We start from the raw sequence: 14269 nt of genomic DNA, 5'->3' as shown, positions 1-14269 counted from the left end.
AATTCACATTGGAACAGGACATGAGGAAATGAGACCAGGGAGATAGCTACTTCAAGAAGGTGGCTGCGAGAGGGAGGAGGGTAAGAGGGGGGGTAGGGGGAGGTATGTGTCCCCAACACCCTAGCATCAATGTCATTTCCTGGGAGAGGCCCTAGCGGCAGCAAAAACAGCTTGAGTTGGTTCTCAGCACTGAGAACATGGCTGGACTCCAGTGACGTGTGCCCACAGGCTCTGAGCCTGGAACCCCCTGTGACACATGATTTTGTTTTCCTTGTCACAGGGTAAAGGATGAGCAAGGTGGGGAACCAGCATTAAACCAGCTCTTCTGCTTCCACAACAGGAGGTTCTTGGGGAAGAGAAGCTGAAGGAGATACTGAAGGAGCGAGAACTTAAAGTTTACTGGGGCACAGCGACCACAGGGAAGCCACACGTGGCTTACTTTGTGCCCATGTCCAAGATTGCTGACTTCCTGAAGGCAGGATGTGAGGTGAGAACTCAGGCTGTCACCTCAGACTGTCCCAAGTTGTCCTTGGGAAATGACAGGAAGAGATACTTAGCAGGAGTGGGGACAGGGAAGTAGTTTGGAAGCACCAGGACAAATTCACATTTGGGTGGTCTTTAATGCTTCTGTCAAGGTAACGATTCTGTTTGCGGACCTTCATGCATACCTGGACAACATGAAAGCCCCATGGGAACTTCTAGAACTCCGAACCACCTACTATGAGAATGTGATCAAGGCAATGCTGGAGAGCATTGGTGTGCCCCTGGAGAAGCTCAGGTTTATCAAAGGCACTGATTACCAGCTCAGCAAGTAAGTGCTTGATCACCCGTGGCTCTGGTTTTCCCTGCTAATTACAGGCCTGTGGAGTCCAGGTGTTCTTTAAATTTGTGTTGGAAGCTGTTTGATACTACCTATTAAGAACCATTGAACAATTTATACTTTTTGTCCTTTTAATTCACGCAATGAAAAATGTACTGACTCAGAAATACCTAGATAGTGTTTGCTGCAGATATAAATGTAGCCATAACAAAGCCTCAGCCTTGCAGAGCCCATAGCCTGTGGAAGCAATCCAACCTCCTTTCTCTTCCAGCCTCAGCACATGATAAAAGAAATGTGAAAGAAGGATGCATTTCTCACTTCCCCCAACAATTTTTATTGTGAGGAGGTTACATGGAAATGCTGTGCATTTTATGTCAGGAAGAGATCTGAACATTTTTGGCTGTTTGTACCAAGGAAGTACCAGGAACCAGTCCCCTGCAGATGCCAAGAGATGGCCATACCTTAAAATAAGTTGTGTATGCATCCTTATTTATCAGACTGTTTCAAAGATGCTAAATGTTAAGATATATTCATCTTAGAAGCACTCGGGAGGCAGAGGCAGGTGGATTACTGTGAGTTCAAGGCCAGCCTGGTCTACATAGTGAGTTCTGGGGCTATAGGGAGACCTTGTCTCAAAAAGGCCCCCCCCAAAAAAGATATATTCATCTTAGAATGTGTAGAATATGGGTTTTCTATATATTAAAGGTGTGATGGTGCACGCCTTTAATCCCAGCACTTGGGAGGCAGAGGCAGGCAGATCTACAGCCTGGTCTACATAGTGAGTTCCAGGACAGCTGGAGCTACAGAGAGACCCTGTCTCAAAAAGACCAAAAAAAAAAAAAAGAATATGGGTTTTCATATATATATTTTGTTATTATTATTTTTAATGTATGAGTGTATTACCTGCATGTGTGTTTAAGTGCACCCATGTCATACAATGCCAGCAGAGGTCAGAAGAAGGCATTGGATTCCCTTGGAACTGGAGTTATGGACAGTTGTTAACTGCCTATGTGGGTCCTGGGAACTAAATCCTAGTCCTCTGCAAGAGCAGTTAGTGCTTTTAACTATTGAGCCATCTCTCCAGCCCCAGAATAGGGGTTTTTTAAGTGGGACATTGACAATTACTTGCACCTTGAAAGAGTTAAGATCTTGGGGCTGGAGAGATGGCTTAGCGGTTAAGAGCACTGACTGCTCCTTGCAGAGGACCCAGATTCGATTCCCAGCACCCACAAGGTAGCTATGAACTGTCCTTAACTCCAGTTCCAGGGGAATCCAAAGCCCTCTTCTGACCTTCATGGCATTGCACGACACAACACAGATGCACTCATACATGCAGGCAATACACTTATACACTTAAAAAAATAAATAAATAAAATATTTTTAAAAAAGAATGAGTTAAGATCACAAAGTTGGCATAATTAAGCAGTACACATCAAAGGCTCAAATCACAGAAAAAGACTGATGAAATGAACTACATTAAAATGATGATTTCCTGAGACTAAGAGTATGGCTTGGTGGTAGAGTGCACACTTGCCATGCAAAGCGCTGGGTGTAATTCCCAGCAACCTCCCACCCCAAACTAAGACCTCCTGGACATCAAAAGTAAAATAAAAGGTCAAGCCACAGGCTGAGCTGTCACTCAGTGGTAGAATGAATGCTTAGTATGAAAAAGTTCTTGGTTCCAGGCACAATACACACACACACACACACACACACACACACACACATACACACACACAGTGCAAGCCACAAAATGGGACAAGATCATTACGATACATGTAACTGACAAAAGATTACTATCCAGTATTTCTTAAATTACAGAATTGGGGGGTGTTTTTGTTTTTTGAGACAAGGTCTCCCTGCAGCCCCAGGTGACCTGTAACTTGCTATATAGACCAGGCTGGCCTTGATCTCACAGAGTGGGAAATAAAGGCATGCGCTACCATACCCAGCCAGAATTGTTTTTTAAAAGTTGAATTTAGGGGCTGGAGAGATGACTCAGTGGTTAAGAATACTGGCTGTTCTTGCAAAGGACCAGGGTTCAGTTCCCAGCACCCACATGGCAGCTAACAGCCATCCATAACTACAGTTCCAAGGGATCTGATGTCCTCGTCTAACCTCCATGGACATTGCATGACACAGGTGCACTTACATACATGCAGATAGTAACATATTTAAAAATAATTTTTTTAAATTAAAAATTGAGTCTGTTAAGTAGAAAAAGACTTAACTAGGCATTTCTTAAAAGAATCCCAAATGACCAGTAATCACATGGAAAAAATAATAACCTCTAGTTGTTATTCAAAGAAATAGATTAAAATCATAGTGAAAACTGCACATGGTTACCAAAATGGCAACTTTAAAAAAAGAGAGACAGGTAGGAGAGATAACTGAATGGTTAAGAGCACAGGCTGCTTTAGAGGACCCAGGCTCAGCTCCCAGCACCCACATGGCTAACAACTGTCTATTAACTCCACTTCTGGGGCTCCCAGTGCCTCTTCTGACCCTCTCAGGCATTGCATGTGCACTTACGCACATGCAAGCAAGACACACCTATGCATAAAATAAATAATTGCTTTTAAATAACAAAAGTAATAAAGTTGACAAAAATTAACCTACTATATAGACCAGGCTGGCCTTGATTTCAGAGACCCACCTGCCGCTACCTCCAGAGTGCTAGGATTAAAGTGCTGGTATACCTATCTGTTTACAGCATACTGTTTCTAGATACAAACATAAAACTGGAAAGCAGCACCAAGTTCAAGAGAGTAGTTTCTCCAGAGGAGATGGACATGGGGTAGGATCGGGAAAGCATAAGTATTATTAGGTCATTTTTTGCTTAAACTGTGTGTTAGTCTTTGTATTCATATTTTTTACATACATTTAAAACTTTTTTTAAAGACATGGAAGAGAGATTCAGAAAGTCTAATATTTATTGAGTAGGCATTCCAGAAGAGACTAGAGAACCGCAAGGAAGCCGGATGTCAGAAGAAGCTTCTTCTAAAAGGAAAAATAGAAACATAAAGTAATACTTTGGATGAGTGGATAGACTGTTCACATTGTAGAAGTTATCGAGTAGTGCTGTCTTTAGAATGTCCTAAGCTCAGGGGACTAAAGTAATGTGCTTGAGGACGGTCCCTGGGAAACAGGTCTGGGCCCAGGCTTATGGCTGTCTTCTCCCCTTTCCCCTGCAGAGAGTACACACTGGATGTGTACCGACTGTCTTCTGTGGTCACACAACATGATGCCAAGAAGGCTGGAGCTGAGGTTGTAAAGCAGGTGGAGCACCCTTTACTGAGTGGTCTGTTGTACCCCGGACTGCAGGTACTGGAGAGGGTGAAGTACCCCAGTTAACCTTTCTGCTCTGTTTCTAATGACAGACGAGCCTCTCAGGGCACCAGCAATACCCACGTGCTTACTGTTCACCAGGCTCTAAGCCTTCTTTCCTGTCACTTCTTCTGTATACTTCAGTTGTAAGTCCCCCACCCCATCTCCTATCTGTTTTTTAAGATATTGCTCAATTGTGAGTTCAAGGTCCACCTAGGCTATATACCCAGAGTCTGTCTCAAGAAACAACAACTAAAGTTAAGGACTTCAGGTATATTTTAGTGATAGAATGCTTTCCTAGGTCTTTGGGTTTGTTTGATTGATTGATTGATTGATTGATTGATTGATTGGTTGGTTGATTGATTGATTGATTGATTGATTAGGGTTTTTTGTTTTGGCTTTTTTTTTGTGGGTGTGTTTTTTTAAACAGGGTCTCACTTTTTTATAGCCCTGGCTGGCCTCAGACTCAAGAGATCCAACTGCCTATGCCTCCCAAGTACTGGGATCAAAGGCATGTGTCACTATGCCTGGTCTGCTTTCCTGCTTTTGATCCCTAGAACCAAGTATTCAAAACCAAAAATTTAAGGGCCAGGCATAGTGGTGCACCCCTATAATCCCAGCACTTGGGAAGCAGAGGCAGGCTCTGTGAATTAGAGACAAGCCTAATCTAGATAGCAAATTCCAGACCAATCAGGGCTACATAATGAGACTCTGTCTCAAAAACAAAAACAAAACAAAAAAACTAGGTAGACTTCTAGGCAGGTGTGGCAAGCTGACTCTGATCCCAGCACTTAGGAGGCAGAGACAAGGGATTCTCCAGGGCAAACTGGCTAGCTGGACTAGACAAGTTAGCCAGCTCCAGTGCTGGTCACATTTCTCTCCTCAAAATTATGGCAGGAGAGTACTAAGGCGACCTACTATGGCAATGACTTCTTTTTGTCTTTTTGAGACAGGGTCTCCCTGTAACCCCAGCTGGCCTGGTACTCGCTTTATAGACCAGGCTGGTTTCGATCTCACAGAGATCTGCCTGCCTCTGCCTCCCTAGTGCTGGGACTAAAGGTATGCACCTCCACGCTCAGAACAACAATGATCTTTACCTACTTTCTTTCTATTTTTTAGACTTAAGTCTCACTGTGTAGCCCTGTCTAGCTTAGAACTCACTATGTAGACCAGGCTGCTTCTGAGTGCTGGGATTGCAGGTGTTGTCTGCCACCATGTTCAGCTCCTCACCTCATTTTCTAACCTCTTCACTCACCATCCTATAAATCTCTTGAAGTTTGCTTTTGCAGACTGAATCACTCACCGCTTTCCTAAACCTTTCACACCTTTCTGCTTTTCATACTGTTTCCTCTTCATGGTCAAGAACACTTATACTTAAAACAGGCCCAGCCCACAGTCTGATTCTCAGAAGATTCCTACACCCATCTGACTAGACCAAGGTAATCATTTCTTCCCTGGTGTTGGCATTGCTCCTTACATGAACATGTAGTTAGCCCTTACATGCCGTGCCGAAATGATCTGTTTATGTGTCTCTCATCAAGTAGATAATTGAGCTTCTTGCAGGGAGGATGTGGGCCTGATTCATCCCTGAATCATCAGGGCTGGCACCAGGCCTGGCATGTAATGAGTGACAGACGCTGTTCATTTAATAATCTTGTTTTGCCTTTTTTTTTTTTTTTTTCTTTTTTGGTCTTTTTGAGACAGGGTCTCCCTGTAGCTCCAGCTGGCCTGGAACTCGAGTTGTAGACCAGGCTGGCCTTGAACTCACAGAGCTCCACCTGTTGTCTCCTCCCAAGTGCTGGGATTAAAGGTATGTGCCACCATGCCTGGCACTTTTTTTGGTGTTGGTGAATGAGGGGGTGGGAAGTTGACTTGCAATTGATTCATTGTGTAGCACAGACTGGTCTAAAGTTCATAGCGATCATCCTGTCTCAGCCTCTTGATTGCCGGGATTACAGCATGAGCCACTATATGCAGTTCAGTTTTAATTTTTTTTTCAAAGTAATGAGGAAACTTTTTTAAACCAAAGCAATAGAAAAGATCAGAATACTGGGCCATCAAGATGGCTCAGAGAGTTAAGTGAGGCCTTTTCACCAAGCCTGGCAATCTGTCTTTTATCTCCAGGACCCACATGGTGAAAGGAGACTCCTGCAAGTTGTCCTCTGACCTTCACACATACACTATGGCATGTGTATCCACACACATACACACACAATAAATAAAATAATAATAAACAGAAGATCAGAATATACTGCAAATGAGCAACCTGTCACAAAACTTTTTATTTTTGTTCAGTTTTGGTGCTAGGGATTGAACCCAGGATCTTACCAAAACTAAGCATATGTTCTTACCACACTCATTTCTGGGAGTTACTTTTTTCTTTTTCCAGACAGTATGTTACTATATTGCCCAGGCTGGTCTTAAACTGATGAGCTCAAGACACCCTCCTGCTTCTGTCTCCCAAGTAACTGGGACTGCAAGCAGGTGGGCAGGAGTTACTGCTTTCTGCCTCTTCTTTGACATATCGCAGGCTGCCTTATTCAGTATGGATCCTTTGGCATGACTCCTTCCACACTGGATTGAATAGGAACATCCTGAGAGCAGAGCCTGCTCCATATGGTACAGCTGGCCACAGGCACCTAGCAGCTATTTGAGTCAACAAGGAGGCTTCGTGTGTGTTATTTCCTTTCTGGTTCTTATGAAAAAAATCACGTGATTTTCTAATGTCTCAGACTCACAGGAGACAAAGATAGTGGATAAATGTTCATGTGTTTCTTTCCACAGGCTTTGGATGAAGAATATTTAAAAGTGGATGCTCAATTTGGAGGTATTGATCAGAGAAAGATTTTCACCTTTGCAGAGAAGGTTAGTGTCAGCTTTCCTCCTTTTGTGTGAGCTCAGAGGTGTGCACTGAAGTTTGCTGACTATAATATGCTAGTGGCACCAGTCATAATCACATGTACAGTAGGTAGCGCTTCTCAATCTGTGAGGGGGAGAAAGGAGAGGTTGTCCAGTACCACATAGCAGTGACTGAGCAATGCTTAGGTCCCAGGTCTGTCTGCTACAACAGCCGTGCTCTCAGTACCCCTGGAAAGCTGCTCTGGAACTGGTTGGATTTTGTTCCTTCCTGGTGCTGCCAGTCAGGAGTACTGTTCTCTCTCAGAGCAGTTGATCTATACTGCCCTGAGTTTTATATAAACTGCTGGTCTATGAGATGGGGTTTAACAGGGTTTAGAAGGAAATCAGCCCAAATGCATACTCTTTTCTTGGAAAGAGCTTGAATAAGTTAAAAAAAAAAGCTGTTGAGGTAGTTGGAGGTTTTCAATTTATTTTTATTTTATGTATATGAGTGTTTTGCCTGCGTGTATGTAAGTGCGCGACAGGCATGCAACGTCCACAGAGGCCAGGAGAGGGCATTGAATGCCCTGAAATTGGAGTTACATATGGTTGTAAGCTACCATATGGGTGCTTGGAACCAAACCCAGGTCCTCTGAAAGAGCAGCAAGTCCTCTTAACCACTGGGCCATCTCTCCAGCCCTCTGGTCTGGATTTTTTGTTTATGAGGGTTTTTGCTTGTTTTGATTTGGTTTGGATTTTTTTTTTTTTTTAAGTAATAAATTATTGTGTGTGTGAATGTGTGTGAAGGGTGTGAGGGTGCAGGTGGGGATATGAGAGGACAACTCTATGAAGTTGGTTCTCTCCTTCCATATATATATGTGGGGTCTGGGGCTCAGTTGTAAGCTACCATATGGGTGCTTGGAACCAAACCCAGGTCCTCTGAAAGAGCAGCAAGTCCTCTTAACCACTGGGCCATCTCTCCAGCCCTCTGGTCTGGATTTTTTGTTTATGAGGGTTTTTGCTTGTTTTGATTTGGTTTGGATTTTTTTTTTTTTAAGTAATAAATTATTGTGTGTGTGAATGTGTGTGAAGTGTGTGAGGATGCATGTGTGGATATGAGAGGACAACTCTATGAAGTTGGTTCTCTCCTTCCATATATATATGTGGGGTCTGGGGCTCAAACTCAGTTCATCAGTCTCTTCCAGAAAGTTCGTTTACCTGCTGAGACATCCTCACTGGCCCTGATTTTGGGGTTTTTTTGGTTGTTGTTGTTGTTGCTTGTTTGTTTTTTGAGATAGGGTCTCCCTGTGACCCCAGCTGGTCTTAGAACTCACTATGTAGACCAGGCTGGTCTCAGTCTCACAGAGATCGCCGTGACTCTGCCTCCCAAGTGCTGGGATTAAAGGCATGCACCACCACACCCAGCTTGAAGTTTGACTTTTTTTGAGAGAGGATCTCATGTATTCCAACTTTTCTGTAGCCAGGGGTGACCATGAACTAATCCTCTTGCCTCTCCCTTCCAAATTTGGAATTACAGGTGTGTGTCACCAGACCTAGCTCCTGTTAATTTTTTTTGTATCCCTCCTGCTTGAATTTTGCTGAGCTTTTTGAATCTGTGGGTTAATAATCACAAATTTTGAAATTTGTCAACCATTCCCCTCAGAATGTGAATTCAAGGCCAGCCTGGTCTACATAGTGAGTTCCAGGATAGCTGGGGCTACAGGGAGACCCTGCTTCAAAACAAAAAAAACAAAATAAAATTTAAAAAAAAAATTTTTATTATTTTTATTTATGTGTATGTGTGTATTGCCTGCATGTAGGTACATGCTCCCATGTTGTGCAATGCCCGTGGAGGATCCTCTGGGACTGGAGTTACGGACAGTTGTTAGCTGCCACATGGGTGCTGGGATTTGAACCCAGGTCTTCTGCAAGAACAACCAATGTTCTTAACCACTGAGTCATCTCTCCAGTCCCTAGTACTGTATGATGCCATTTTAAAAGTTCCATTTAGTTCTTTTTTTTTTAATACTTTATAATTTTTATGCATATGAGTGTGTTGCCTGCATGTATATAAGTGCACCTTATGTCTTGTGCAATGCCGTGGAGGTTAGAAGAGGGTGTCAGATCCCCTGGAACTAGAGTTATGGACAGTTGTTAGCTGCCATGTGGGTACTGAGAATCGACCCCAAGTCCTCTGCAAGAGCAATCAGTGCTCTTACCCGCTGAGCCATCTCTCTAGCCCATCTCTTGCTGTCTTCTACAAGTCTCTGGTTTTTAACTATTTTGTCTGTTCTTTTTTCTTCCTGGTCTACATATGCTAATATCTGGATTGCTTCTGAATCCACTTCTCTTGACTTTGACTATCAGACACTGTTCTCTATTTCCCGTTTGTACTGCTTTTCTCTTGTTTTAAAAAGATTGTAGATCTGGGGCTGGAGAGATGACTCAGCAGTTAAGAGCACTGACTGCTCTTGCAGAGGACCTGGGTTCAATTCCCAGCACCCACGTGGCAGCTACGAACCGTCCTAACTCCAGTTCCAGGGGAAGGACATTGCGCGACACGGGTGCACTTACCTACATGCAGGCAATACACTCATATACATAAAATAAAAATAATAAATAAAATTTAAAAAAATAGATTGTAGAGCTGTTGTAGAGGCTCTGGCTTGTGGTTATAGGCTGCTGTGTTGTCTGTAGACTGCTGAATTTCTGACTTAGCACTCAAAGGTTGGCTTTAGGCCTTGCTGGAGGAGGTTCACTTTATTTTTCTCTCACTCTGTTTCTTATTTATAGGGTATGTTCTGTGGAGTTCCCACATGAAATCTCTGCATTAGAAAGCATTCATCACACTGAACCTTTATCTTTTATCTCCCTAGTACTATCTGGTCAGGTTTACAGCCTCCCAGAGTCTAATAGAACAGTCCATGTGCATGCACAGCCGTCAGCCAAGAAACCAATAGAAGTAAGGGTGGTGGCGTATGCCTATAATCTCAGCATTTGTACAGGGGCTCAGGGGTTCAAGGCCAGCCTAGGCTACATGATAAATAAAAACAAACAAACAAAGAAATCAATGGAGAATTTTGACACAGGATTTGTTTGGGGATCCTTAAGGCCTTCCTTCTCTTCAACCCCACCCCAAATCCTCGCCACCTGGCAGTCTGTATTACTTTTTCTGTCACTATGACCATATACCTGGCAAAAAGCAATCTATCAGAGGAAGGATCTGTTTTGGTCCATCATTAGTGAGCGCAGAGTCTGTCATGGTAGGGGAGTCTTGACAGGAGTGTGAGGCGGCTGGCCACACACAGTTCACAATCCGGAAGCAGAAAAATGCTGGTACTCATCAGATCTTCCTGCCCCGTTTCCCTAAACCCTTTTGTTCAGTCTAAGCACTCTGCCCATGTTTTCCCTCTTCAGTGAAACCTCTCTGGAAACATCTTTACTGACATATGCAGCAGTGTAGATCTTCATTGATTCTAAAATCCTGACAGTGAAGATCACCCCTCACACAGCCTCCTGAATGTTTAATGCTTAGTCTTTTTCTTAGCACCTGGTTTCAAAACATGCCTTGTAGAGAAAGAGGATGAGCTTTCCTTCTGTAGCCTTCCAGTGATTGCTGTTCAGAGCCAGCAGTGGTTTTGCTCTATGTGTTTCCAGCTTTTACTCTTTTATTGGGAGTTGAATAGCCTCGAATGGATTGCTAAAAGAAAAGCTATAGGGCAAAACCCTGCTCACTGCCTGGCCTGGTATCTCATACCTCAAGAGACAAAAGGACTGTTGCAAGTTCAAGGCCATCCTGGTCCACACAGTGAGTTCCAGGACCAGGGCTCATAGCAAGACTCTGTCTCAGAAAAGAAAAAAAAGTCTGCTAACATAATGATGACCGTTGAAGACTGTATGTGTTCATAAGATCAGAGATGCATAGCACTGTGAAGTTGCTGCTCAGATTGTGTAAGATGAGAGCACGGAAGAGGAATTCACACTAACCCTGCTTGTGTTGTTTCTCATCTCAGTACCTCCCTGCACTTGGCTATGCAAAACGGATCCATCTGATGAATCCCATGGTCCCAGGATTAACTGGGAGCAAAATGAGCTCTTCAGAAGAGGTAAATTGCTAGCCATTTCTTTAATTTCTAAAAGCATTTTATTTAATGTGTGTGTGTGTGTGTGTGTGTGTGTGTGTGTGTGTGTGTCCTTTAACCACAGGGGCATCTCATCAGCTCAAAGGTTATGATTCCTCTTTTTCCTCTTTTTAGTTCTGGGGATTGAACCAAGACTTTCTTCATCCTAGGAAGCACTCTATCACTGAGCTACATCCCCAGCCCCAACCATTTCTTTTTATTTATATTAATTTTTATGTATTTTATTTAATTATTTTATGTATATTAGTATATTGCCTGCACGTATATAAGTGCACCTGTGTTGTGCAATGCCTGCAGAGCTCAGAAGAGATATTAGATCCCCTAGAACTGGAGTTACAGATGGTTGTTAGTCACCATGTGGGTACTAGGTATTGAACCTGGGTCCTCTGCAAGAGTAGCCAGTGCTCTTAACGTCTGAGCCATCTCTCTACCCCCCAACCATTTATTTTTTTAAAAAGGTTTTTTGCATTTATTTATTTGTGCGTGCGCTTGTAGCATGTGCCTGCCACAACCCAAATGTACAGGTCAGAGGATGATTTGTGAGAATTGTTCTCTCCTTGCCCAGGGATCAAGCTCAGAACATCAGGCTTGGCAGCAAGCACTTTTACCTGCTGAGCTACCTTACTGCTGCCCCCCCCAACCCCCATCATTTCTTGAATCTAGAAAACTTCAACAAGAAATATGTTGAAGAGTCCAAAGAACAGTAACCTAGTAAATTAGAATGTCTAAATATTTGGGCCATAAGGTACCTTATGTCAGCCAGTTAATTATAGTGGTTTTCTATAATCACAACTCATAAACAGTCCTGATGGAGTCCAGTCTTACTAACAGTACTGCTGCTGATTAAAATAAACATCATTAATTTCTTCCTTCATAGAACTGTGATAAATTTCAGCCTTACTTTGCTGGGTGTGCTGGGTGTCAAAGTAAGGCTGAAATTTGCAATCACAGCATTCTGGAGGCTGAGGCAAGAGGATGGACTACATGGTGAGAGCCTGACTCAGGAAGGAAGGAGTGGGAGTGGATTCAGTCTCACTATAAATTTGAGGGCTGTGATTGCATTTTACCAATTAGCATTTTGATATTTAGAATGATACTTGACATAACTAATGCCATATCTTTTAATATTTGAAAGTCCTGCTTAATAGGGAAAGTATACATTTGTTCCTGTCATTTGAGGCATAAAATAGAGAAATTAAAGGACTCCAAAGTTATGAAAAGTTGAGTTGTGCTTCCCCAAATTTGACATTCAGAATCACCTAGGAAGTTATTATTTATTTTGGTGGGGAGTTTGTTTTTTGTTTTTGATCTTTTTGAGACAGAATCTCCCTGTAGTCCCAGCTGGCATAGAACTCACTATGTAGACCGGGCTGGCCCCAGTCTCCAGAGATCCACCTGCCTTTATCTCCTGAATGCTAGGATGAAAGGCATGGGCCACCATTCCTGGATTCTATTGTTTTGTTTTGTTTTTTTTATTTGTTTTTGGTTTTTTTTTTCTTTTGTTATTATTTTTTTGTGTGTGTATGAGTGTATTACCTACATGTATATAAGTGCACCCCTGTTGTTCAAGGCCTGAGGAGATCAGAGGAAGGCATCGGATCCCCCTGAAACTGAAGTTTCAGATGATTGTTAGCTGCCATGTGTGTGCTGGGAATTGAACCCTCAAAGAGCAGCGTCTACAGGAGCAGTCAGTGCTCTTAACCGCTGAGTGATCTCTCCAGCCCCATTGTTTTTGTTTTTTGAGATAGATTATTTATAGCCCATGCTGGCCTTGAACTCACTATAGTCAAGACTGGTCTTAAACTCCTGATCCAGGCTGGAGAAATGGCTGAGTGTTTAAGAGCATTTGCTGTTCTTTCAGATGACCTATGTTTGTTTCCCAGCATCCACATGGCAGCTCACAACCATCCGTAACTCCAGTTCCAGGGAATCCAGTACCCTTCTTGTGATACACAGAGTGCATATACATGCAGGCAAAACACTCATACACTGAAAATAAAAATAAATAAATCTGCCTCCTATGTGTTGTATTTATGGTTGTGATGGTATACACTATTTGGGAGACTTGAGACAGGAGGATCACAAATTTGAGGCTAGCCTGGATTAACAAGATTCTATCTAAAAAAACTCAAGGGCGGTTGCCAGGCCTAGTGGCACATGCTTTTAATCCCAGCACTAAAGAGGAAGAGGCAAGCCAGCCAGGGCTACATAGTGAGACCTTATCTAAAAAAAAAAAAAAACAGGGCTGGAGAGGTGGCTCAGTTTAAGAAGGACTTTAGGTGATTTATATAGTCATATGTAAAGTAAAATATGGTAGTCACACACCTTTAATCCCAGCACTTGGGAGGCAGAGGCAGGTAAAGCTCTCTGATTTCAAGGCTAGCCTGGTCTACATAGTGAGTTTGAGGCTAGCTTGGGCTACAGGTCTCAAAAAGACCCCCCCAAAATTTAAAAATGTTAGTCACTAATCCCAAACCCACTTCAAAACAAGAAACAAAAACTACTTCTTAGAGAAGTGGTGAGAGCTGGAGAGATGGCTCAGTGGTTAAGAGCACTGACTGCTCTTGCAGAAGACCCGGGTTCAATTCCCAGCACCCATATGGTGGCTACAAACCGTCCTTAACACCGGTTCCAGGGGAATCCACAGCCCTCTTCTGACCTCTGTGGCATTGCACAACATGGATGCACTCGCATACATGCAGGCAATACACTCATACACATAAAATAAAAATTATACATAAAATATACATTTAAAAAGAGAGAGAGAGAGAAGTGGTTGGCTATAATGCAAACCTATAATCCCAGTACCCATGAGGCTGAAGCAGGAGGATTATCATGAGTTTGAGGCCAGCTTGGACTATATAGCATAAGTCTATCTCAAAACTAAACAGAGCTGGTAAGATGGCTCAGAGGGTAAAGGTGCTTGCCACCCAAGCCTGACAACCTTGAGTTCAATCCCCAGGACCCACATGGTAAGAGGAGAGAACTGACTGTGCAAGTTGTCCTGACCTTCACATGCACACACACAGATAGAGGATTCATTAGATAGATGAAGATGATAGATAGATAGATAGATAGATAGATAGATAGATAGATAGATAGATAGACAGACAGACGATGGATAGAAAGATGATTGATAGAT

General features: G+C 42.9%; 1 protein-coding gene across 1 annotated transcript in view; it reads left to right on the top strand.

The window, feature by feature from the left end:
- Nucleotides 1-340: 340 nt before the first annotated feature.
- The window catches only part of Yars (tyrosyl-tRNA synthetase), a gene marked incomplete at its 5' end in the record, with an annotated part of 26889 nt that continues 12960 nt past the window's right edge, over nt 341-14269 (top strand). Inside the window, 5 exon segments of the mRNA XM_008829198.1 lie at nt 341-487; nt 636-811; nt 4015-4144; nt 6932-7012; nt 10999-11091. Of these exon segments, the coding sequence (XP_008827420.1) occupies nt 341-487; nt 636-811; nt 4015-4144; nt 6932-7012; nt 10999-11091 (627 nt within the window).

This window comes from Nannospalax galili, unplaced genomic scaffold (assembly GCF_000622305.1).
Source record: "Nannospalax galili isolate Female #2095 unplaced genomic scaffold, S.galili_v1.0 scaffold473, whole genome shotgun sequence".
NCBI lineage: Eukaryota > Metazoa > Chordata > Mammalia > Rodentia > Spalacidae > Nannospalax > Nannospalax galili.
The sequence above is the reverse complement of the archived record's forward strand: the minus strand, read 5'-3'. Positions and strand labels throughout refer to the sequence as shown.